We start from the raw sequence: 26,198 nt of genomic DNA on the forward strand, positions 1-26,198 counted from the left end.
TCATTAGTGTTAAGGTCTCAGGTGTGGTAAAGTCACCTTGCTCCTCTGCGGGTGTACTCTATTGACCGCTTCTTGGCCCCCGTTATTCTCGTCCTTTCTTCTCTTAGAGCCGGGTTCGTCCTCTTCTCCATTCCTGTGTGGTCTTTTACGCTGCCTCATCGATTTAATTTCACTCATTTCTTCCTACAGAGATGGAAAAACTGAACAATACAAAAAAAATGCATTATTGTATCATTAGCTGCATGAATATACAAGTCTGGGAACATGAGGAGCAATGTGTCAGATTTGTCCATATGGTCAGACATGTTATTTTCTGATGCCACCTCATAGCGGCCATACAGGTGCACTTGTATGTAAGATGGGAAACCTATGGTCTAATGCTGACGGGTGCTCAATGATATTAAAGCGAATCTGTCACCAGGTTTTTGCTCCTTCATCTGAGAGCAGCATAATGTAGAGACAGAGACCCTGAGTCCAGCGATGTGTCACTTACTGAGCTGTTTGCTGTCATTTTGATAAAATCAATGTTTTCTCTGCTGCAGATCCAGCAGTTATACAGGGCGAATGAATATGCTGGACTATCTGCAGCACGCCAAGTAGTCCTGTAATGCTAACTGCCTGCTGATTATTCAGTTATTGTTAAAACAACTACACTAAGTAGCCCAGTAAGTGACACATTGCTGTAATCAGGGTCTCTGCCCCTACTCTATGCTGCTCTCAGATTAAATGGCCAAAACCTGGTGACAGATTCCCTTTAACCCCTTAAGGACCAAGCGTTTGTTTTTGATATTTTTTTTCCTGCCCTTTTACCAAGAACCATATTTTTTTTTTTTTGAACAGTCATACGATGGCTTGCTTTTCTGCACACAAGTTCTACACACACATACACATATGTCGCGGGCGGGGAGGCACACGCTCGCCGCTGCGCTCCATGCGAGCGTTCCGGTCTGGCGCTGCTGCGGCTGCTCGGTGGCTCGAGCGGTAGGCTGGATCCGGGGCCTCGAGCGGCGTTCCTCGCTCGTGAGTGAAAGGGGTGGTTTGGGTTTGGGGATGTGGTCCGTGACGCCACCCACGGTTTGTGATGATAAGGGCACCACCGCTGCTCTGGACGGGGATCCCGGGAGCGCTGACAGGGAGCAGCTGAGTTGGTTCTCTCCCCTCCGTAGGTGGAGGGGGGGTTTGGATGGTCCCGGGGCCCGGTGAGGGTGACTGGGAGGTGGGTGGCAGGGCTTGGCAAGGTGCAGGGTCGCGGGGACAGCGCAGTGCCCGACGGCACGGTGGTACTCACTCAGCCAGTAACGTACACGGAGTCTCTGGTAAAACAGACGGCTGGATGGACGGGTCCTACAGACGGCTGCGGTGGTCACTCCCAGTAGGTTGGCGGTGACTATCTCTCCCTGCACCGGTGTTGTGTTTTCGGCCCCGATGGCTTCCCACCGGTAGCCCGCTCCCCAGTGGTGTATTGGCTAGAGGAGCCCCTTTTTGCCCGAATGCTCTGGCCCTGGGAATGGTAGCCTTGGCGGTGACTGTGTTCCCCTTCACGGTTTGGGCAGTTGCCTTCAGTCGGGTCTTTACTGCTGGGAAACCCCGGAGGTTCCCGTCGCTGACGGATTTGACCGGTTTAACGGCGACTCCAAGTCTGGTCGGGGTCCGTAGGCCCTGCCGAATGGTGCTGGCTTCTCTTCGCTCCCCGGTCCGGTACCGGCGGGCCACCGTCCGACCCCGGTCCTTACGGTTGTGCGTCAATCGGCCTCTCCTGCAGACGGTCACCACCGTCTGCCAACCTTGCTCTCCGGTGCCCGGGCCACGTACCCGGACACGGTCAGACTCTCTGTTCCTCCACTACTACTTCACTGCTCCTCCACTTTCACTCCTTAAACAAATTTGACTTCTATTCCCGCCTCCAGGGCTGTGAACTCCTCGGTGGGTGGGGCCAACCGCCTGGCTCCACCCCACCTGGTGTGGACATCAGCCCCTGGAGGGAGGCAACAAGGGTTTGTATGTGTGACTGATGTGCCTAACTGGGGTGTGGGGTGTGTTGTTGCAGTACCTGTGACGTCCTGGCTTGTCCAGGGCGCCACATTCCCCCTTGGTTAAACGCAGACCGTCCGCGGGCTGCCCGTCCATCACCGGTTTTATTTTCCTTTTCAAAACTGTAAAAAACGGTAAAACATATAAAACATAAGCATTCTTTCAATCTTCCCTTACGGGAGGTACATTCTTAAACGTTACTAACGGTTCATTTTTATTAACGGTAACGGCTTACGCTCTCCCCCCGCCCAAACAACCTGGCCCTGCTGCTGCCCCTAAGAAGTGGGCAGCACCCCTTGCCCCAGTCCAGAACCAAATTGCCCGAGCGGGTACGGTCTCTTTCAGGGGAACCCACGTCCATGGGGAACCCCTGACCCCCGGAGGATCGCCACCGGTTACGGTAGTGGCGGGCCTGGGCCATCCCTTTCCTCCAGGCCCTTCCTCCCAAATCAGCCTCTCCGGAGGCGGTCACGGTGTTAAGCCAACAGATATTTACATGCCACAAGTTTGTGGTTGCCCTGCAAGTTCTCGGGCTCTTCCGTAAGTAGTTTCTTACGCAAACGGTTGCAAAAGGTCCCTACGGGGACTAGTTGCCGGCAACGGCCGGTTCAATTACGGTGTAAATCTGGTAAGCATCGGTTGATTACTTTTCATTTACTCACAACGGTACTGGTGGTCCCAACGGGGACAACGGTGTAACGGAGGGACCGCTGACTCACTTCAGGTCCACTTCACCGACCGGGGGAGGGGGCTGTGCTGGTGCTTGGGGCCCCTTGCTTCCCTTCAGCCTAGCGTCAAGGGCAAACCAGCCCCTCTCCCCGCAGTGCCGGGTATAGGTGATGAGGTCACCAGGAAGCAGGTTGTGGCCCGGATGATCCTCCGGCAGGTGGTCATTCACGTCTCTACGGGCCACAAAAACTTCGGCCTCCAGGCCCGGTTCAAAAATGAAGCCATATCCTCTACGGACATCGAACCTCCTCACTTGTCCTTCATACCTCGGGCCCCGTACTCGGAAGGTGGCTCTGCGGAGGCTCTCTTTCTCTCTAATAGTGTGGGCTACCAACTCCGCTTTCCTCTTCTCTCTCTCTGCAATCTCCTGGCCCAGCGGTGTCGGTTCCCTATCCCAGTATGGGGCTGTTGCGGGCCCCTGTGCACGGGTCGGGCCCCTCCTTCACGCTGCTCACTACTGGTGCCCTCTGTGGAAGGTCTTGCGGTGTCATGGCCTGGGGTGCTGCTTTACAGCTGCAACCCGGCGCAGCCTCAGCCGAGGCGTGGGGGATGGGTAAAGGGTTCCTCTCCCGCTGGACCTCCTCCTGTACGGGACGGGCTGCCGGAGCCGGTACGGGACCAGGCACGGTTGCTACGGGTGCCTCCGGTATACATCCGCTGACGGACTCGGTTTTCGGCAGCTTCCCAGGGAGCGGTTCGGGTCGGTGACGGGCCTCTGCGGCAGGTCGGTCCGCTTGGGCGGACGGGCAGGTTACCGCTACCGATGGGTCGGGTAGCGCGCCTAGTGGCGGGGCGGTATCAACTAACACGGGTGGCGGGGGAGGCAGCAGGGTGAGCGGGTGCAGGCCGGGCCCCTCAGCCGCCGTGGCCGATCCCTCGGGAATACAGGGGCGTGGGTCTCTTACCCGCTCCTCCAGATCTTCCTCCACCTCACGTCTCCGTATAGCCGCCACCACGTCCGCCATGTCGGCCTCCCACTCCTCCAGGAGGAGCTGCACACGGACCTGCAGATGGCTGCTTAGCTGGACGGTCCGAACTTCCACCCACGAAGCGGTGCCAGGCGCGGGGACTACGGTGTTGTCGGTCGGTCTCAGCATCTTAGCAGCGGCCTCTTCCAGGAACCAAAGATCGCCGCAAGGTCCTGGCGTCCCTGCTTTTATAGCCGCGGTCTACATGCGGTTAACTCCCCAGTTCAGGGCCGGCGGGCTCCAACCCTGGCCCGGTCCCTACGGTTCCGCCGGTTGCTGTACCGGTACTCCTGCAGACGGCCACCACTGTCTGCCTGCCTGACGTTTCAAGGGATCCCAGGCTCCTACCCGGGTCCTTGACAGCTCTGCTCCTCTACACCTCCTTTCACTGTCCACTCTACAACTCAACTCCTTGTATTTCCTGCCTCAGGACAGTAGTCTCCTCGGTGGGCATGCCTTTCCACCTGACTACGCCCACCTGGTGTGCCCTACTGGCCCTGAGGGAGGAATCAGGTCTCCCTTTCGGGTGACGGGTGTGTGTCCTCACAGGGGGTGGGGGTGTTGTAGGTGTTATTACCTGTGACCCCTGGGGTCCAGGGCATCACACATGATGTAGAGACAGAGATCCTGATTGCAGGGATGTACTATTTACGTTACTGGGTGCAGCAATTGTTATACAATCACAGTTTTCTCTGCTGCAGATCTAGCAGAGCTTAGAATGCTGAGCTCTGTATAGCCCCGCCCACACCACTGATTAGCAGCTGTGTACACTGTGCATAGGCAGAAAGCTGCTAATCAGTGGGGGCAGGTTTACACATAAGTTGACTAGGAGGCACGAGACACCTAGACCTGCAGTGATAATCTCCTGCTGATACATCACTGACTGTATTGAAACAGCAGCACACAGCTTAAGAAGTGACTCTTCACTGGACTCAGGGTCTCTGTCCCTACATTCTGTCTTCTTAATTTGCAACAATTTTTCCACACCTGACACAAACCCTTGCACAGTACTTTATATTCCTAAATAAGTCACAAAATGTGTTGTACAAAGATCTTTACATCTTTTCTTTCCCACAGATTTTTTACACTCATTCAAACATTTAATATAGAAGGAAGTAGTCATCGTATAGCAACGAGAGAGCAAGGTGCAAAGGGGCGTCGTATATCCTATAAATGGCTTAGGCACAGACACTACTTACTCCCTGTTTCTTTATGTAAATGATGTAAGCAAAGATTGTACTACCTTCCTGTCTCTTCATGAAATTTATATAAAGCACAGCTAGTACTTTCACTCTGCCAATAATATGTATACAGATAGTACTGCCTCCCTGTCTCTCTCTGTACTCAGTTAAGATAGAACAGTCTTCTTGTTTCTACCTGGAAATTATGTAAACAGATGCTTGTCTTTTCCTATAAATTATGTAGGCACAGATAGTTTTGCCACCATCTGTCACTGTACACAATATAGGCACAGATAGTGCTGCCTTCCCATCTCTTTACAAACATTTTTAGCACAGATAGTACTGACTCTGTTTGTTACTGTACATGATATAGGTACAGATAGTGCTACCTTCCCATCTCTTCACGTAAATTGTTAGCACATATAATACTGCCTCCCTGTCTCATTCTGTACATACTTTAAGTTAAGCTAGAACAGCCTTCTTGTCTCATCATGTAAATGATGAAAGTAGATACTTATCCTTTCCTATAAATGATGTAGGCACAGATAGTCCAGCCGCCATCTGTCACTCTACAAGATACATGCATAGATAGTGCTGCCTTCTCATCTCTTTACAAAAAAATTGTTTAAAAGAGCTGAGAGTTCTTTTAAACATTTTTTTTTATCTCTACTGGCTAATACGGTACAAAGATATATTTTACCCATCTCTTTACAAAAATTGTTAATACAGATAGTACTGCCTTCCTGTTAAATAATGTGAATACAGGTAGTACTGCCTCCCTCTTTCTTAATAGTTAACAAATAATTACAGAGCAGTTGTTACAGGCAGACTAGCTATGTATTACAGCCAGCATTTGCCCTGTATGGGGCAGGCACAGCTCCTGAGCCCGCTCTAGATAAACGCACCCTAGCTGTGATGTACATGTATGACAGAATGCGCAAAGGGTTTAAAGCTTTTGGGTATTGGGTTGGAGTGGAGGAACACAGGAGACGGCAGCTTGCAGCCAGCGATGGAGGTGACAGGAGGTAATGGCCTTCATAGTCCTCAGTCCTCCGTGTGTCTGTATATGTCGTACGGCTTCAGCAGCGGCTTCAGGGCTATGAAATCCTGCAACGAGCACAAGACGAACAGCCCGAATTATGCGGAAAATCCGACCGGTCATGTGCATTAGTGGTCACATAATTACTGTAGAAGTCCTAGTGTCAAGGAAGGAATTTTGGGTGAAGACTGCTAATGGAGTCTTCGTTTAGGATCCAGAGACGGTGCCCCATTAATGCTGTATACCAGTGCCGATATATTTATATCCATGTATATAAGACAAAGAACACAGACATGCTCTCTTTTCAGCCAGCATCACCAACTGACTCATGTATTCTGTTGTTCCAGCATTAAACACATCATTTCCCCTGAAAGATATTTACAAAAACTTTTCCATTTGCTCACACATACTGATAAAGAATAATTAGGGGGGAGTGCATATGGGCAGCATTGGGAGAATGCATGAGATCATACATTATCCCAAATAATACACTTTGAAGGCAGTAAGCTACGATGAGTTTCTGTAGAAATAGTACATGGGAGTATGGGATCACCCGCCTCATCCCACAAATACTACATTCCTTCTCCTGTGAATTTTACTGATAAGGCTACCAATTAACTTAATGAATATCTCCTTTGTTCATTATACTTTGGCTAACTTTTTCAATATACAGCTTAGAATTATATTATGGGTCCATGCGATGGCTACTGTTGTGAATGTTAGTTATGTTTTGGCTGCTGGGAGGCGCCCTCTGGTGGCCAGGAAGGGTTTGGACAGAGACCAGGTGTGTTGTGCAGTGGGTGTTTCCTTTCCTAATTCTCTGCTTATTTAAGTCCTGGTCTGATTGCAGGCTGTTGCCGGATGTCAGTTGTACTTTGTATTTTCAGCCTGCTTAATCCTGCTCTACATCACATCTTCCCCAGATAAGTGCTTGCTCTTTATTTATTGTCTAGTTCTTTTGTTTATCTGGGTTTGTCATTTGTTGTGGTTGGTTTCAGTTTATTTCCTTCCAGGGATTTTGCCCCTCAGGGGATTGTTGAGGAACTCCCTGCAGTTCTGTGTGGAGTATTAGCTCCTTTTGGGTCCATGTGTTTATGGCTTGTTGAATTTGTTATAATTCGTGTTTTCTGTTCATTGGTATGACAAGGGCACCTGGTATAGGACGGAGTTCAGATCGAGCGATCTGAGGGCCTTTTTGTACTATCAGGAAGTTGGTATTTTGTAGGGTTTTTCTCTGGCTACCATCAGTTCCTTTCCTGTACTTTCCTATTTTAGTCAGCGGGGGCCTCACCTTTTGCTAATCCTGTCATCTACCTGTGTATTGTGTTTTTCCTAGATCACCGCAGTCTTTGAATGTGGGGGGCTTGCTATTCTTGTCTATTTTCTGAGGCAGATAGTTATTCATCTTTCCTACCTTTAGGATAGTTAGTTCTCCGGCTGGGTTTGCGGTGCACAGGATGTTAGTTCACCCCTCGGCTACTTCTAGTTGTGATGGTTAGTAAGGGGATGGCGGCCAGATTAGTTGCCAATGCTCTTGTCACCTTTTTTGCCAATGATTTGTGGTGGTCTTCCATGGTTCCGGATCATAACAGTACATCCGGCCTACAAATTTAAAGGGTACTCTTAAGAAGGGGAAAAAAAAAAAGAAGCTGCTGAGAATTTTTTTTTTTTTTTTCTTTTGGTGTTTTTCCTCTTCTTCTTTGGGTTCTGTGGAAGATTTCTTTTTTTTCTAGCATGGATGAATTGGGTGAGCGTGTTGCTCATCTTGATGCTAAGGTTCGTCGTATAGAGTCTTATCTTGCTCAGACTCCCCTTGCAGAGCCTAAGATTCCTGTTCCTGAATTTTTTTCGGGAGATAGATCGAGATTTTTGAGCTTCAAAAATAATTGTAAATTATTTTTTGACCTGCGCCCTAAGTCCTCAGGGAATCCCGTACAGCAGGTTAAGATTGTCATCTCCTTGCTGCTTGGTGACCCTCAGGACTGGGCCTTCTCTTTAGCGTCTGATGATCCGATTCTCAATGATGTGGACTCCTTTTTTCAGGCCTTGGGATTATTATATGACGAACCCAATATTGTGGACCAAGCAGAAAAGGTCTTGTTGTCTAACTCAGGGTTTGGATTCTGCGGAAACGTTTTGTCAGAAATTTCGTAAGTGGGCGGTCCTTACCAAATGGAATGATGATGCGCTTGCGGCTCTTTTTCGCAAGGGTATTGCGGCTGCTGTGAAGGATGTAATGGTAGGATTTCCCGTCCCTTCTGGTCTTGATGCCTCTATGACCTTGGCCATTCAGATTGATAGGCGGTTACGTGAGCGCAGGAAGATACCTGTTGGTTTTGTGCCTGTGGAACAGCCTTTGGAGCCTATGGCGTGTGATAGGGTCCTTTCTAATGCTAGTCGGCAGGGGTTCAGACGGAAGAATAGACTGTGCTTCTATTGTGGAGACGCTTCTCATAACATCTCTGTCTGCCCTAAACGTGAAAGGAGATTGGCTACTTCCGTTACTGTGGGTTCTTTGCAACCAAAGTTTCTTTTGTCTGTCACATTGATTTGCTCATTGTCTTCCTTTTCTGCATTTGCCTTTGTGGACTCAGGGGCAGCCCTCAATTTGATGGATTTTGGGTTTGCTAGGGATTGTGGTTTTCCCATGGTTCCTTAGCAAACTCCTATTCCTTTAAGGGGCATTGATGCTACCCCTTTGGCAGAACATAAACCCCAATTTTGGACCCAGGTGCCTATGAGAGTTGCACCAGCGCATCAGGAGACTTGTACATTTTTAGTATTGCATAATCTACAGGATACCTTGGTACTGAGATTTCCGTGGTTGCAGACCCATAATCCGGTTCTTGACTGGAGATCCTTATCGGTAGTTAGTTGGGGTTGTCAAGGTTTGCATCAGGACCTTTCCGTGTCGTCCACGTCTGCTCAGGCAGTTGATGTTCCAGCTTTCTTGTCTGATTTCCGTGATGTATTTAATGACCAGGAATCTGATTCTCTGCCCCCACACTGGGACTGTGACTGTGCCATTGAGTTGGTGCCCGGTTGTAAATTTCCCAAGGGGCGGATTTTCAACTTGTCTGTGCCCGAACATGATGCCATGCGGTCATACATCAGAGAATCATTGGAGAAGGGGTACATTCGGCCCTCATCTTCTCCTTTGGGTGCTGGCTTCTTCTTTGTTGCTAAGAAAGATGGTTCGTTGAGGCCTTGTATTGATTACCGTCTTCTTAATAAAATTACAGTCAAATATCAGTACCCTTTGCCTCTGATGTCTGATCTGTTTTCTAGAGTGCAGAGTGCCAAATGGTTTACGAAACTGGATCTCAAGGGTGCGTATAATCTCATCCGTATTAAGGAGGGTGATGAATGGAAGACGGCTTTTAATACTCCTGAGGGGCATTTTGAGTACCTAGTGATGCCTTTTGGGCTCACTAATGCACCCTCCGTCTTCCAGGCCTTCATGAATGATATTTTTCGGGACCTTATTGGTAAATTTTTGATTGTGTATTTGGATGACATCTTGATTTTTTCTGATGATTGGGACTCTCATGTGGGGCAAGTACGGGAGTTTTTTCAGATACTTAAGGATAATGCACTGTACCTTAAGGGGTCAAAGTGCCTCTTTGGGGTGCAAAGGATTTCTTTTTTGGGCTTCATCCTGTCTCCCTCCGCTATTGAAATGGACCCAGTTAAGGTTCAGGCTATTTACGACTGGGTGCAACCGACTTCTCTAAAATCCCTGCAGCGGTTTTTGGGGTTTGCTAATTTTTACCGGAAATTTATAGCCAATTTTTCTGCCATTGTCAAACCTTTGACAGATTTGACAAAGAAGGGAGCTGATGCTGAGCATTGGAACCCTGAGGCTATTGTGGCCTTCCAGGAGCTTAAAAGGCGATTCACTTCTGCCCCAGTTCTGCAGCAACCTGATGTGTCTCGCCCATTTCAAGTTGAGATTGATGCCTCAGAGATCGGAGCAGGTGCTGTTCTGTCTCAACGAGACGCTACTTCGGGTAAACTTAAGCCCTGTGCCTTTTTCTCTCGGAAGTTTGCTCCTTCTGAATGGAATTATGATGTGGGGAACCGGGAATTATTGGCTATGAAGTGGGCATTTGAAGAGTGGAGGCATTGGTTGGAGGGGGCTAGGCATCAAGTGGTGGTGCTTACGGACCACAAGAATCTCATCTATCTGGAATCGGCCAAGAGGTTGAATCCTCGGCAGGCCAGGTGGGCTTTGTTTTTTACCCGGTTTAATTTTGTGGTCTCTTTTTTGCCGGGCACCAAGAATGTTAAGGCCGATGCCCTTTCCAGGAGTTTCTGCGCTGACTCTTTGGAGGTTGTCGAACCGTCTACTATCCTGAATGATGGTGTAGTTTTCTCGGCTATTTCGCCTGATCTGCGGTTGGCACTGGCGGAATTACAGGGGGATAAACCTGAGAGATGTCCTACAGGGAAACTGTTTGTCCCAGACCAATGGAGAGACCGAGTTGTTTCTGAGGTTCATTGCTCTGTTTTGTCGGGTCATCCTGGCATTTTTGGTACTCGGGATCTTGTGAGACGCTCTTTTTGGTGGCCTTCCCTGTCCCGAGATGTCCGTCGTTTTGTGCAGTCGTGTGGAGTTTGTTCTAGGTTCAAGCCCTGTTGTTCACGTTCTAGTGGGCTATTATTGCCTTTGCCTGTACCTAAGAAACCTTGGACGCACATCTCTATGGATTTTATTTCAGAGCTTCCCGTCTCTCAGAAAATGACTGTGATTTGGGTGATCTGTGACAGATTCTCCAAGATGGTCCACTTGGTTCCCCTATCTAAGTTGCCGTCTTCATCAGAGTTGGTGCCTTTGTTTTTGCAACATGTTGTCCGTTTGCATGGTATTCCCGAAAACATTGTTTCTGACAGAGGGGTGCAGTTTGTATCCAGGTTTTGGAGGATTTTTTGCTCCAAATTGGGTGTTCAGCTGTCTTTCTCCTCGGCGTTTCATCCCCAGACAAACGGTCAGACTGAAAGGGCTAACCAGACCCTGGAGACCTATTTACGGTGTTTTGTTTCTGCGGATCAGGATAACTGGGTTTCGTTTTTGCCTTTGGCTGAATTTGCCCTTAACAATAGAGCTAGCACTACCACGTTGGTGTCCCCCTTTTTCTGCAATTTTGGGTATCACCCTAGGTTCCTCTCAGGGCAGCTTGAGGCGTCTGACTGTCCGGGGGTGGATTCGGTGGTCGACAGAATGCAGCAGATTTGGGGGCAGGTAGTGGATAAATTGTTTCAGTCCCAAGAAACTGCCCAAACGTTTGCCAACCGGCGTCGGACTGTTGGTTCCCGGTTTAAAGTAGGGGACATGGTGTGGTTGTCCTCTAAAAATATTCCTATGAGAGTTCCGTCTCCTAAATTTAAGCCCAGATTTATTGGACCTTATAAGATTTCGGAGATTATTAATCCTGTATTTTTCCGTTTGACTCTTCCTGCGTCATTTAAGATTCACAATGTCTTCCATAAGTCCTTGTTGAAGAAACATGTGGAGCCGGCAGTTCCTGCAGCAGCGCCTCCTGACCCTGTTTTGGTACAAGGGGAACTGGAGTATGAGGTCAAAAAAATTCTGGATTCCCGTCGCAGTAGGCGTCAGCTTCAGTACCTTGTGAAATGGAAGGGTTATGGGCAGGAGGATAACTCTTGGGTTGTGGCTTCTGACATTCATGCGGACAGGTTGGTTCGCGCCTTCCATCATGCTCATCCCGAGCGACCCGGTGGCGTGGGTGAGGGTTCGGTGACCCCTCCTCAAGGGGGGGGTACTGTTGTGAATGTTGGTTATGTCTTGGCTGCTGGGAGGCTCCCTCTGGTGGCCAGGAAGGGTTTGGACAGAGACCAGGTGGGTGTTTCCTTTCCTAATTCTCTACTTATTTAAGTCCTGGTCTGATTGCAGGCTGTTGCCGGATGTCAGTTGTACTTTGTATTTTCAGCCTGCTTAATCCTGCTCTACATCACATCTTCCCCAGATAAGTGCTTGCTCTTTATTTATTGTCTAGTTCTTTTGTTTATCTGGGTTTGTCATTTGTTGTGGTTGGTTTCAGTTTATTTCCTTCCAGGGATTTTCCCCCTCAGGGGATTGTTGAGGAACTCCCTGCAGTTCTGTGTGGAGTATTAGCTCCTTTGGGTCCATGTGTTTATGGCTTGTTGAATTTGTTATAATTCGTGTTTTCTGTTCATTGGTATGACAAGGGCACCTGGTATATGACGGAGTTCAGATCGAGCGATCTGAGGGCCTTTTTGTACTATCAGGAAGTTGGTATTTTGTAGGGTTTTTCTCTGGCTACCATCAGTTCCTTTCCTGTACTTTCCTATTTTAGTCAGCGGGGGCCTCACCTTTTGCTAATCCTGTCATCTACCTGTGTATTGTGTTTTTCCTAGATCACCGCAGTCTTTGAATGTGGGGGGCTTGCTATTCTTGTCTATTTTCTGAGGCAGAGAGTTATTCATCTTTCCTACCTTTAGGATAGCTAGTTCTCCGGCTGGGTTCGCGGTGCACAGGATGTTAGTTCACCCCTCGGCTACTTCTAGTTGTGTTGGTTAGTAAGGGGATGGCGGCCAGATTAGTTGCCAATGCTCTTGTCACCTTTTTTGCCAATGATTTGTGGTGGTCTTCCATGGTTCCGGATCATAACAGGCTACATAGACAAACAGACAATTTTGCATCTACATCTACATTTTGATTTAGTTATATACACAGATATTCTTATTACGTTTAAACAAACATACTACAGCTCAGGTGACCTCCACAGTCCCCCCTTAATAAAATATCTGTGAATATTATCAACCTTAAATTTAAAATTTTTCCCCATTTAGATATATTTTATTATTTGGGACTTATTTGTGACCTACTGCCCTTGGGACTTTAATAATATCCATATCTATATATGTGGGCTTTCTATGGGATTGTTGTTTAATTTAACACTACAGGCTTTAGCTCCCCCCTTAAGTACTTATTTTTATTTATTAAACATAACTCTATGATTTATAGGGGCTATTAGAATTGGCGTTATTACTCTCATTAGGGCACATTATCCTGATTAAGAAAAATTGAATCTAAACCTTATTTAAAAATTAGCACATAATTAAAAAAACACAAAAGGACATTTGGAAATTGGAAATTGTCCATGGTTCTTCTTTCCGGATATGAAACAAAAAGGAGGATGCTTAGTCAGTGCTAGCCCACTTAGGGCCACTTTGTGAACCTGGGTAATCTGCTCTTGATAAAAAAAACAACAAAACATGATGAGGCTTCATGTGAGCAGTTTGTGGCGCAGACTTGGAAAAACCTTCTGGGATAATGGGTAGAATAGCGGCCGCATTCTGCTTCGTGTTGTGTCGGGTCCATTGGTTTCTGAGATGTGACGTCAACTCGCGTGTCATTACCAGTGCTCAGCAGACTAGGCCGGAGAGACATCAGCCTGATGGGATAGGCTCCTCCAAAACTTTTCCCGAGATGAGAGAATCCATAGCTAGCATTTTATATTAAGGAAAATCACTGAATATATTCATATGAGTTAGTAGGAGACAAAAGCATTTGTAAATTGTTAGATTACATTAACCAAACCACATTTTTGGGTCTATGAAATGGCTGAATTAAGTATTTTAGGTTACTCAATTCGTACCCTCAACAGTCCCCCTTGACTTACTTCTGCCATTTCCAAATACTAAGGGTACTGTGTTCCCTTAGGAAAAGAGGAAGAAAGATCTGTTGGGAAATCCTGCCTGACTGAACGTTGAGGCATGGGTGGAGAGGGGAATGGGATTTCTTCACCGGTTTGAGACCAAGGACCCCTAGGCGAGTCCTCACCCTTTGTAGTTGGACTTTCCCATGTCTCAAGGTTCTCTAAGTCCTCTCTTCTAACTGTTTCGGCAATGATGGTTTGGGACTGTACAGGTTTTTTGTAAAGGATAAATATAAGCAGGACGCTCAGTGCAGCTTCGGTGGATCGACCCTTCTGCAATGCGGGGCGTGAATCTATGTTGTCCTGCCGTTGAGCTTTATCGAAATTTCTGTGTCCTTTTAGGATTAATCAGTCTCCTGACCGAAAACCATATACTACTAACTCTGATTTAGGATCTGGAATTAGAAAATAGACTTGTTTATTTCTCTAATTAGTCAATCATATGAAAATTATACATGGTTTGCGCTAGACCAAAGAAAAACATTTTACATTGGAACCTGTTTATCACTAAAGAGAAACACAACACACACTAAAGAGAAATACAACACGCATTGATTTACAACTTATCAGTTTGGTTTTTTTACATACCACTTGCATTATGTGGATTTTCAGCAATGACGTCGTTTTCTGCACTGGAATGCCTCTGACCAGACCTGGAAAGAAATCTACACAACACGCATAGACTTGCATACAACGTGCTCATGATATACATCTATAATCAGTTTGCAGTCTCTAAGAATGGGTAGAGCAGGTACAGGGTGTTTCTACGGACTCTTTACAGTTTTTCCTCATTGTTTTAAAAAAACGTGCTTCACAAGACCGGGTGAGTTTGCCTACCTGGGTACTGAACCCTGGCGTCACCAAAGCGCACACTGATATCCAACTTTCACAGATGTTAGTCCATGTTACTTGGGCCATCATTAAGAAGAGATCTCATGGCAGAGAAAGCTTACCGCCCTTCATCCACAGACCTTCCTCAGTCAGCCGGCTCCCTGCATCTTGCACTCCACTCCTTATTGGTTCACTTGATCCTGTAGGGATTTAAGAACACAAGGAGTGACAGAAGTCACTGACGTGACAAATGTCACCGAGGCATGGTCTCTATGCATGGTAAAGGACTCCTCAACTCTAGGCCCGTTCACTGCTTCTTGGTCAGCTGCACCTGTGCAGGGATCTCCATCCGATTCCATCAGCTCAGATCTAGACTTTCTTTTCGGCGTACCTAGCTTATTTGACAACAGGAAAGATCTACATCCTACATACATTTTGACTATCTTACCTACCTCTGCTCCACCCATCTAGAGAGGCACTTACGTCACTTCCTTTCGTACCGATAGGAGGGGAGGGAGTGGCCTAAATTTAGACTACCTCATGTTGTGCAAATTGTAGCATATCCAGTGCAGAATCGACCACCATCTGGTTTCATCTATAAAAACAAAGACTAAAAGAAATATAGATTAGATCATTCCTATAACAGACATATATTCCTACATTCATAATAATTCAATAAACATGACATAACTGTTGCAAAAGAAAGGCCAGCTTTAAAGCCTGCTTTAAAGCCTATCCAATATGTCTGCTGCTGGAAAAATGCAATAGATATCTTCTTCCTCCCTTTTTATATACTACTTTGGCAAAATATATAGATCTATAACAATAAACAATATGATTAACCAACCAATAAATATAACTTATACTCCACTGGAAAATTTTGAAACCTTACAACAAGGTTCATAGATATTCTGTATCTACAAAAGAAAAGGAAAGTAATCAATATTGGCATTTTGTATGCAAAAATGATACAAAACAAAAACATAACCATAAAAACCAAAAAAACAACCTAATTTGTATATTTTAAAAAATATGCTTTTCCCTGCAAAATTAATTTAATAATTTAAATAGCAGCAGAATACTATTGATAATCTCCTATGAAATTTTGAACTCTAAGGATTAAACAAAATCCACTCCACCAGCCCGAAAAAGCACTTGTTAGTACATAAGACCGAAACCGCTTTGTAAATCTGCTGAAACTACTTTTTTTTTTTTTTTACAACTTATAATAACTAGCAGCGTACTGTATACCCTCCCACACATCCCTGCAGGAGTGCGAGAGCATCATTAAAATTGATAGCTTGGGACTGGAAATCACTGCAACAAAAGCAAGCAGTCCGGGGCTCCCCCCTGTGTCATTAAGGAAGGTTGGGGCAGACTCCTGGGTGCAGCCGGACTGTGGGCAGTATCTTGGGAAATCTCCTGGGACTGATTTAAAGGGATACTATGAAACTCTGGGAAAAGGCACACCTGGCTTCAGGTAGATCATTACTGAATCTACAGGGAACACCTTTATTGTAAATTTATGTGTTGCAAGTTTTGGTTACGGTTTTGAGGGTACCTGGCCAAACACTGAGATTTGGGGGCGTGACACTTTCTTTGATAGCGACCGGGCTGACCACAACGCCAACAATTCTGTTGCTGGCTTTGTTGATTGGGAGCTACGTATACGGGGTTTGGACTTTGTTGGGGCATGGGCTGTGGCGGGGGCTGCACCGGCACATTTGTATATACCAATTGATCTTGAGCCCATCTTTTTAAAGCGGCACAATACTGTTGTCCACTTTGGAAAATGGTGTCATCAGTGCCTGGGGGCATTGTGAGATGGGGCTCCATTAAGGGCCAAAAACTGTCTCCTGCTTTTACTTTGGTGAGATTAATAAGGTCCTTCCGGGCAGCTGAGTATAACTGATGGACCTGTAGCATCTTCCTATAAAATCGCATAGGGTTAATGCTGGGATCTGGCAGGCAGGGGATTAATGCCGCTGACTGGGTGGGGTTGAAAGGGACATATATTGAAATGAGGGCTGTTCCTCGTCAGGTTCGGGGTAAGGCTCACTATGTGTCCTAAGGGAAAAAGGGGGATCCAAGGGGAGGGGATTGGTAATTGGGGAGTGTGACGGCAGACTGGCCGGTAAGGGGAGAGACGGCATTGCAGGTATGGGAGGGAAAAGGGGTATGGGGGTGGAAAGGGTTAAGGGATGCTGTCTAGTGACTGCAGCATCTGTGAATATCTCCGGGACGGGGAATAAAATGGGGATGAGGTTGTGGGGCAGCAACAAAACAACCTGTCGGAGGACCCTCAGATCTGTCCTCAGACTCGGGTAACATATAGAAAAACATAACATATCCTCGCTCATCCTCTTCTTTGACCTCAATATATCTTTCTGATAGCAATATCTGCAATACTCTCTTAAACAATTCAGCATCAATCAACAAATACTACTCTGGAAATCTCCGGTGCACGTTACACAGCTGAACTCTCCAGCACGTGCCCCTCCCTAAGGAATGCTTACTAAATCCACTGTGAATCCTCAGCTTTCTTAACCTTGTCTTCTCCATTCTAAACATTTTTGCTATCTTGGTGGTGTCTGGATTACACTAATATAACTATGCGGTGAACGTTAGAGTCCGGCCGGCACCTAAGGCTACACCTCTATACTAGCTGGCAACTCCTCAGCTATATAGTAATAAGGGTATCCCGCGTCACGGAGGAGGGGTACAAAATGTTTTCCCTCCGGACTTGATCAGCTGCACCAATATTTTTTATTGTCCTAACTCACTATCTTCGGTCACGTGAAAATCTTCCGTGTCACGGAGGAGGTCGTACAAGAATGCATATGCACATACAAACAAGTCCCGGCCTCCGGACTTGGTCAGCTGTACCAATATTTAAACGTCCTAACTCACTATCTTCGGTCTCGGGAACCCCCCCGCGTCTTTAATTACAGACCGGGTCAGTCTAACTAGCTATATCCAGCCACCACCGTTTTTCCTGCCCTAACAACCGTCCTCTGGATCCCTTGTGACATTCGATCCACACTTCAGGGCTGGGATCGGGCTCTGAGCTCCAGCGGGCAACACCCCTGAGTCACAATCAGGTACCTTTTAACACCGATATGGACACACAGCCCGTCACTCCCTCCTCTCCAAAACCAACCACAACGGTAGTGAATACACAGTATGTAACACTTACCCGTGGGGTCGGAGGTGATCAGCCTGGTTGGAGCGGAGGGAGGTCTCAGTCCGTGACATTCAAACGATCGGTATTTGCAGGTCGGTATTGCGTCCTTGAAGGAGCTCCACGTTGGGTGCGCCAAACTGTCAAGGAAGGAATTTTGGGTGAAGACTGCTAATGGAGTCTTCGTTTAGGATCCAGAGACGGTGCCCCATTAATGCTGTATACCAGTGCCGATATATTTATATCCATGTATATAAGACAAAGAACACAGACATGCTCTCTTTTCAGCCAGCATCACCAACTGACTCATGTATTCTATTGTTCCAGCATTAAACACATCATTTTCCCCTGAAAGATATTTACAAAAACTTTTCCATTTGCTCACACATACTGATAAAGAATAATTAGGGGGGAGTGCATATGGGCAGCATTGGGAGAATGCATGAGATCATACATCATCCCAAATAATACACTTTGAAGGCAGTAAGCTACGATGAGTTTCTGTAGAAATAGTACATGGGAGTATGGGATCACCCGCATCATCCCACAAATACTACATTCCTTCTCCTGTGAATTTTACTGATAAGGCTACCAATTAACTTAATGAATATCTCCTTTGTTCATTTATACTTTGGCTAACTTTTTCAATATACAGCTTAGAATTATATTATGGGTCCATGCGATGGCTACATAGACAAACAGACAATTTTGCATCTACATCTACATTTTGATTTAGTTATATACACAGATATTCTTATTACGTTTAAACAAACATACTACAGCTCAGGTGACCTCCACACTAGTAATCATGGTCAGCAAGGGTCCTAGTAATCATGGTCAGCATGGGTCCTAGTAATCATTGTCAGCGAGGGTCCTAGTAATCACGGTCAGCGAGGGTCCTAGTAATTATTGCCAGCGAGGGTCCTAGTAATCCCGGTCAGCGAGGGTCCTAGTAATCCCGGTCAGCGAGGGTCCTAGTAATCCCGGTCAGCGAGGGTCCTAGTAATCCCGGTCAGCGAGGGTCCTAGTAATTATTGCCAGCGAGGGTCCTAGTCATCACGGTCAGCGAGGGTCCTAGTAATCCCGGTCAGCGAGGGTCCTAGTAATCCCGGTCAGCGAGGGTCCTAGTCATCACGGTCAGCGAGGGTCCTAGTCATCACGGTCAGCGAGGGTCCTAGTCATCACGGTCAGCGAGGGTCCTAGTCATCACGGTCAACGAGGGTCCTAGTCATCACGGTCAGCGAGGGTCCTAGTCATCAGGCGTCCAGAGAGCGGAGCCAATTCTGTATAAATGATATATAGCATTTCTTACTTAGGTAACAGTATTTCGCTCGCTGTCGGCCATTTTCATTTGTTGGCACAAATATAGATTTAATTTCCTTAAAACGATTAAACCGATTTTGAAGAAATTCCTCCATCAACGGTTTCGGAAAACCAGAGACATAAATTGTGTTTTCAGCTTCTGGATCTTCTCCCATCTCCTTAAAAACGTCTTCATAGTCGAGGGTCCTCCCCGAGATCATCCTCTGAACCTAATCAATAAGAAGAACACAAGTCAGACTGCCCACACATTAAAAAAGGCCCCTTTTTCCCCGACGCAAAGAAAAGACCACATTAGAAATTTAAATAACTTTATTGGAGAGTAAACAAAAACTTACAACCACTCTCATCTTTTAAGACCACCATTTTGGAAGGGTAAGGTCGCAGCTCCTGAAATTGACCACCGGAAGTGTTGGGGTTATGCCGCTGGACTCCCGACACATGTTACCCATAGCCGATCTTCCGCCACGGAGTAGAGCCGACACGGCGGAGCTACGACCCCCCCCACCCAGCACAAACAACGCCTCCTCAATTCCGTCCTGCAGCCCAGACAGAAAGATGTCCAACCCAATTTCATTCAGGTGGACCCCATCTGGACGCATCAGCCTGGCATTAGTCCCCTCTAATTGGCGGTACCTCACAATAACCCTGCCCTTTAAAATGCACAAACCGTGAAATACGATGGTTTATGGTCCTGCGGGTTCTTTCCATACCTGCCCAATCCCGCGCTCCGCGCAACACCACCCTGGGTACTGTCTCCGACCATACAATAACTACTTGTGAGAAAAACGCGGGGAACTTATCAATATCCGCTAGCATAAGCGTAAGAAGCTCCGTCATCTGTATTGAGCACAAATCGTTGCCCCCCGCATGCAAAACCAAAACGACTGGTCCGACAGCGGTTCTTGATATATTCACAACTTCCGGAAGCACTTGTGACCACGTAAGCCCCAGGATGCCTCTCCAATTCACTTTCGCATTAACAAAACCGAGTGATTTACCACCAGGACGTATCTCGGCCCTCTGCCCAGCCCAATAAACATAAGAGTGTCCCAGGACCCAAACACTTGGCCTGGAACAACCTGAAACGAGAAAATACTAAAAGTCAGATGCAAATAACGGTTATCAAAGCGTAAGCAGTTCAGGCCTGATATAACGAAAGAAACACCCCGAGCGCAATCTGCCAACCCTCCTAATGTCCTCATTCATTAAACCTGCGCGTGCGGCTTCTGTAGCTGCGCCAATTCTAAACGAATGGGTACCAAACTCACCCGGAGGGAGACCCAAGAAAATCAAAATCCGTCGCAAAACCGCCAAAAACTGGAATCTAGTCAACGGCGACCCGTCAGCATGCGCAAAAAACGAAGGACTTTCAGGGCGAACAGCCAAATAATCAGAAACTAATTTGATAGGGCAAATAGGACCAGTAATAGAAAACAGGGGGAACCACAACCCACTACCCGTCGGGTCCGTCTTCGAACGCCGAATACGAATGCGTATACCGCCTTTGCAAAAAGCGACATCGTTATCTTGCAGTCCCCCAGGAACCCGCGCCAAAGGGGCCGCCAGCTCACTAACCCGCAGGGCCCCGAAAAATGCAATCCCGAATGCAGCAGCAAATAAAATAGCTTCAAAAGGTGAACTACAAATCGAATTAGTATTTACTATAAGACGCTGCAAAAGCGAAAAAGAAATTGGACGCCTAAGCAACTTCTGCTCCCTTAATCTTTCCCAACCCTTTAAAGCCTGGCACAAAATAAAACATTTTGTACCATCCTCCCATCCGCGCAGTTTAAAATGAAAGGCCAAACCTGACAGCCTATTCTTAGCCAAAGCCGCTGACGAACCAGCGGCATGGAGCTGCTGCAAGTAACGCTCCAAGGCCTCAATCCTGGCTGAGCTAGATGAAGCAACTGGCAGATTACCTGCACAAACACACCACTCTTGCCAAGCCTTACCGTACGCCGTCCATGTTGATGAAGCTATGGAGGCACGAACCAGCGGCATCAGGGGGCCTCCGGCACCTCCCAGAGGTAGTCCGGGCACGTTGCTCCTTGCTGACTGACCAATGGAGCAAGCTCCCGGAATTTCTGGAAATCAAAACGTGAAAGCGCATCAGCCATATTATTCTTTATACCCGGCACGTGCCAAGCACGAACCCAAATATTAAGGGACAAGCATCTCAACACCAAGAAACAAATCAGCTTCACAACCGGAAGTGAAGAAGACAACAAATGATTCACAGCGTGGGCAACACTTTCATTGTCGGACCAGAAACAAACTCGAGAATTGGCCAATTCCTCACCCCAAATAACAACCGCCACCACCAATGTAAAGAGCTCGAGCAGCGTGAGTTTTTTTTGTCCATTCACATTCAATCCATCTGGATGGCCAACGCTCAGCACACCACTGGTCCCGAAAAATAACTCCAAAACCAACAGACTCGGCCGCGTCAGCAAACAGAGGGAGGTCCTGACACGAACGCTCCTCGCCTTGGAAGCAAGTGCGACTATTATATTGCAACAAAAAACTCCTCCACACTTGTAAGTCCGCCCTTAACGGGAGGCCTATTCGAATCCTATGGTGTGAAAGCTGAACACCTCGCATGGCCATGGCCAGTCGCCTGGAAAAAATCCTGCCCATCGGCATAATGCGGCACGCAAAAGCCAAAGACCCCAGGAGGGACTGCATCTGTGCCAACGTAACTTTCTTAAGGGAAAGGAAACCATCTATCAAACCTAGAAGCTTATCAATTTTTTCAACAGGTAAACGGAAAACCATGTCCATGGTATCAATTTCAATGCCTAAAAATGAAAGGCACGAAAGAGGACCCACAGTTTTTTCCTAAGATAATGGGACACCAAAAACGCCCATTAACTCCTTAAACCTCATCAGAACATTGCTGCACCTGTCCGAACCTGCTGGAACGACAAACAAGAAGTCATCCAAGTAGTGAGTGACCAACTTAGAGCCTGAATCATCTTTAATGACCCATTCCAGGAAACTGCTGAAAAGCTCAAAATGCCTGCATGAAATTGCACACCCCATGGGCAGACAAGTATTATAATAATAAGCCCCATCGACGACACAACCCAAAAGGTGAGGGAAATCCGGATGTACAGGCAAAAGGCGGAAAGCGGACTTGATGTCTGATTTAGCAATTAGCGCACCACGCCCGGCTTGCTGAACCATCAAAACTGCATGATCAAAAGAGGCATAAACCACCGAAGACGCTTCCTCACTAATTCCGTCATTTACGGATGAGCCTCGGGGATGAGATAAGTGGTGGATCAACCTGTATTCTCCAGGCTCCTTCTTAGGGACTACACCCAAAGGGGATACCCTAAGGTTGGAGAAAGGGAGTGAGGCAAAAGGCCCTTCCATGCGACCAAGGGACAACTCCTTTCGCTATTTTTTTAAACAACACATGGAAGCTCTCTGGCCGATTTCAGGTTAGAGGAAAACGACGGGGTCACAGAATACCGAAAAGGTATGAAAAATCCGAACGTGAAACCAACCCGCAGCTGCCACTTTATTGTGGTACCTGCTTAGCCACGGCTCCATCGCGGAGACGTTCACCGGGGTCCTTAATTTCTTGTTGTGGGGTTGACCTACTGGAGGTGGCTTTTTGAGTAGGGCGGGAGCACTTAATGAGTGCATGTGGGCCTACCACATGCCGAGCATTCATGCTTGTATTTACATAATCCGAAGTACCTGCAATGGCCGTCATTAAACAGCCAGCAGGTGCCAGGCCTGCGGGCCGAAACTGGCCCCGAGCCAGGCTGCTGGCCCGGGGCCCCGGAATGTCCTTTGGGACATCATAAGGCGCAGCCATGAATCTGTGGCTTTAACACCCCTACCAAGTTGCGGATTAAGAGCAAGGCGACGCCGGAAATCCTCATCATATCTCCACCAAGCGGAACCGCCATGCGTCTTAAACGAATTATAAATTGTGTCCATGTATAGAAAAAGTTCCGAGCACCGCTCAGGATGCTTTCTACCCATGACACAGCCTAAGACAAAAACCGCTTGAAGACAATTATTTATGGACTTCGCAATCTTAGGACGGCGCTCATACAGCCTGTCCACGGGCCGCTTTTCACGGTCAACCGAGCTTTGTTCTGGCGATAATAAGGACCAAATATCTATATAATCATTGGTCCAGATCTTATTTATGGTCTCCTGATCCAGGTGGGAACCCAAAGGGGCAACACCACAATAGAAAACGTCCCTATGAATATCTGCGCGAACAGGCGGGAGGGGCGAAGGGGACATGCTTTGAGGCAACAGTTTAGGGTTCAAAACCACCTTATCCCCACTTAAAATGCTTCTCAACGTGTCCACTGTAACAAACTTGTCCCCCACCCCGCCCCAAGCACCCGAATAATCAAACTCACCAACTGGTGCCTCAGGCTCTAGGATCACCGATGACGTAGGGCCTCCTTGCGCGGCCTGACCTGGCTGTTCATCCCGAGAACGACAAGGTGAATGCCGTCTTGATGCCCGACCACGGGATCCCGAGGATGAAGACGAACGGTATCTCGAGTATCGTGACCGACGACTCCGACGGGAAATGGAACGCCGTCTCCTTCGGTACCTATGCCGGCTACGACGGCTATAAGATCCTCTATCCGAGTCATACGAGGAGGAAGACTACCTGTGATGTCTTCTCCTGCCTCGTCTCAAACGACCCAGGCCTGGCGAGGCCCCGTTGGAGGCTGTAACAGGTGGAACAGAAACAGTGGAAACGGTAGGCATCATCCCTTGCTGGTTTGATAAACCCAGTAACAAAGAGTTACCTGCAGCTGTGGAAATAGCACTAGATTCCGCAGAAACACCCGGCTGCAAAGGGGCAATGGCAGAAGCCAGGAGAGTGTCAGCAGCTTGAGAGGGGTTAAATCCTCCAGCAGGCACCTGGTGCATTATCAGTGACTGGGAAAGGGGGGCTGTGGCGATGTAATCAGAGGGGGGGGGGATGTTTGACTGCCAGCCATCAGCAGCTGTACATTGGGAAGGGGCTGCAGGACAGCTGTATGCACTAGGGGAAAGTCTGTAGAAGGAGGAAGGGGAGCAAACTGGGGACCTTAATGATTGCTGACTCCCAGAGGCCCCAGGAGCAACCATCTGATTGTCCCCAGACTGAACCACCAGCAGCTGAGGCTGCCTGTGGCTCACACAATGCCCAGCTTCATCCACAGATGAGGAGCTGGCACTGTGAGTACCCCCCATTAATGCAGGCTGTAAATATGGCCGTGGGCAGTAGTGATGTGTCGGTCGCGAACGATCCGACACAAAGATCCGGCTCCCTGCTGTGAACGACAGGAGCCGGATCACTAGTGTGAGCCACTAAAAATATCTAAACGGCTCTTTTCGCCGTCAAACCCCGCCCACCCGCGACTAAACTCCGCCCACTCAGCAGTCTAACTGGCCGTTTGTATGTGGGCGGGGCTTGGCCGCGGGTGGGCGGGGCTTTGGCGGCGGTTCTTTAATCTTAAATATGTGTTCACCTGGGGTGAACACATATATTTAATAAGGAGCCGAGAACGAGCTGAAAGATCCGGCTCTTTTTGGTGAACGGAGCCATAGGAACCGGATCACCAAAAAGAGCCGGACTGCCCATCACTAGTGGGCAGAGCAGGGCAGACGCTGATGTTGTGATTCTGCTGTACGAGGCTGAGGACGCTGGAAGCTGTAACTCCCCCCCCCCCCCTGTGAAGTGGCCAAACACTTAGCAGAAGTGTTATTCAAACTTGTCCCGCCCACCCATTGCCCAGCTTGGCTAGGGGGTGGGCCAAAAGCGGGAGGTGTAACCTCCTCAACAAGGTGCAGGTCCTTCCCTGGTTGCTGAATGCTGGAAGGTATCCTCCCATGTTGCCGAGTGGCAGGGCAACGTGATCCTCGGGCCCGAAAGGTAGGCGAGCTCAAATGCTTCGGGGGGCGTGGCTTACGCCCAGACCTCCGGCCTGCTATATCTAATAACAGAGGCACCGGGACAGGAGCAGGCTCTGGCAGGAGTGCTGCAAGCCATTCAGCTCCCTCCCTGCTTACCCTCTCCCTGATAGCAGCTTCCAAGGGCGACGCCATCCTGTAAAGCACAGATAAAGAACAGCGCAGCACAATAGGGGGTGCAGCTCTCGATCGCAGATCAAAGAGGCCGGAAGCACTTCGGTCACAGAAATATATACCCCCAAAGGGGGAGGGGGGAAGGAGGACTGCCTCACATCCGGATCCGGGAAGGGAACAAGCAATGGAGGATTAATCCTTTACGATGCACCAGGGAAAAGAGGGCATAACAAGCCACAACCAGGCTGGCCAGTCAGGGGCTCCCCGTCATATAAAGCCGGGCTCCAACAGTGTGAAGACGTGAGGTCCCAGCCGGGGAGGGGGCAGATCGGAGGTTCCGTCTATGGCTGCCTACCTTTCCAGGACTCCCGTCAATACATGAACCATTGAGAAGCTCTACGGCGAGATGTGCTGCTTCTGGGACGCTGTACTTGATGCAGACATAAGGCTGGAGAGGAGAAGACACGTCAGTATGTAGGAACCTGCATTCTCCTATGTGGACATTTTTACTTTATGAATTTACAAAATTCTTTCCCAAGAATGTATAGAACGCAAAGTTATTAACCCCTTAAGGACCAAGCGTTTGTTTTTGATAGTTTTTTTCCTGCCCTTTTACCAAGAACCATATTTTTTTTTTCTAACAGTCATACGATGGCTTGCTTTTCTGCAGACAAGTTCTACACACACATACATATATACATATACACATACATACACACACACACACACACACACACACACATATTATATATATACACACACACATTATATACACACACACACACATTATACAGTTAGGTCCAGAAATATTTCGACAGTGACACAATTTTCGCGAGTTGGGCTCTGCATGCCACCACATTGGATTTGAAATGAAACCTCTACAACAGATTGTAACGTTTAATTTGAAGGTTTGAACAAAAATATCTGATAGAAATTGTAGGAATTGTACACATTTCTTTACAAACACTCCACATTTTAGGAGGTCAAAAGTAATTGGACAAATAAACCAAACCCAAACAAAATATTTTTATTTTCAATATTTTGTTGCGAATCCTTTGGAGGCAATCACTGCCTTAAGTCTGGAACCCATGGACATCACCAAACGCTGGGTTTCCTCCTTCTTAATGCTTTTCCAGGCCTTTACAGCCGCAG

The 26,198-nt window shown here is 47.6% G+C and overlaps 1 protein-coding gene across 2 annotated transcripts; it reads right to left on the minus strand.

Moving 5' to 3' along the window:
* Positions 1 to 117: 117 nt before the first annotated feature.
* LOC142245373 (RNA exonuclease 5-like) lies at positions 118 to 19,408 on the minus strand. 2 transcript variants are annotated; one of them, XM_075318025.1, is made up of 3 exons: positions 19,322 to 19,408; positions 18,976 to 19,195; positions 118 to 200 (listed from the first exon to the last, which is right to left on the minus strand). In XM_075318025.1, the coding sequence occupies exons 1-3, from the start codon at positions 19,331 to 19,333 to the stop codon at positions 184 to 186; spliced, it is 249 nt and encodes an 82-aa protein (XP_075174140.1). In that variant the 5' UTR covers positions 19,334 to 19,408; the 3' UTR covers positions 118 to 183. The 2 variants fall into 2 exon arrangements, with proteins under 2 accessions (XP_075174140.1, XP_075174139.1); XM_075318024.1 differs by lacking the exon at positions 118 to 200 and adding an exon at positions 5,843 to 6,016.
* Positions 19,409 to 26,198: the final 6,790 nt, after the last annotated feature.

This window comes from Anomaloglossus baeobatrachus, chromosome 7 (genome assembly GCF_048569485.1).
Source record: "Anomaloglossus baeobatrachus isolate aAnoBae1 chromosome 7, aAnoBae1.hap1, whole genome shotgun sequence".
Lineage (NCBI taxonomy): Eukaryota > Metazoa > Chordata > Amphibia > Anura > Aromobatidae > Anomaloglossus > Anomaloglossus baeobatrachus.

What these genes read in the sequence shown, in the direction of transcription:
- LOC142245373 (XM_075318024.1), bottom strand. An exon ending in AGCGAAATACTGTTACCTAA is followed by an intron (nt 6,017 to 18,975) that starts GTAAGAAATGCT and finishes TGCTCGTTGCAG; the next exon opens with GATTTCATAGCCCTGAAGCC.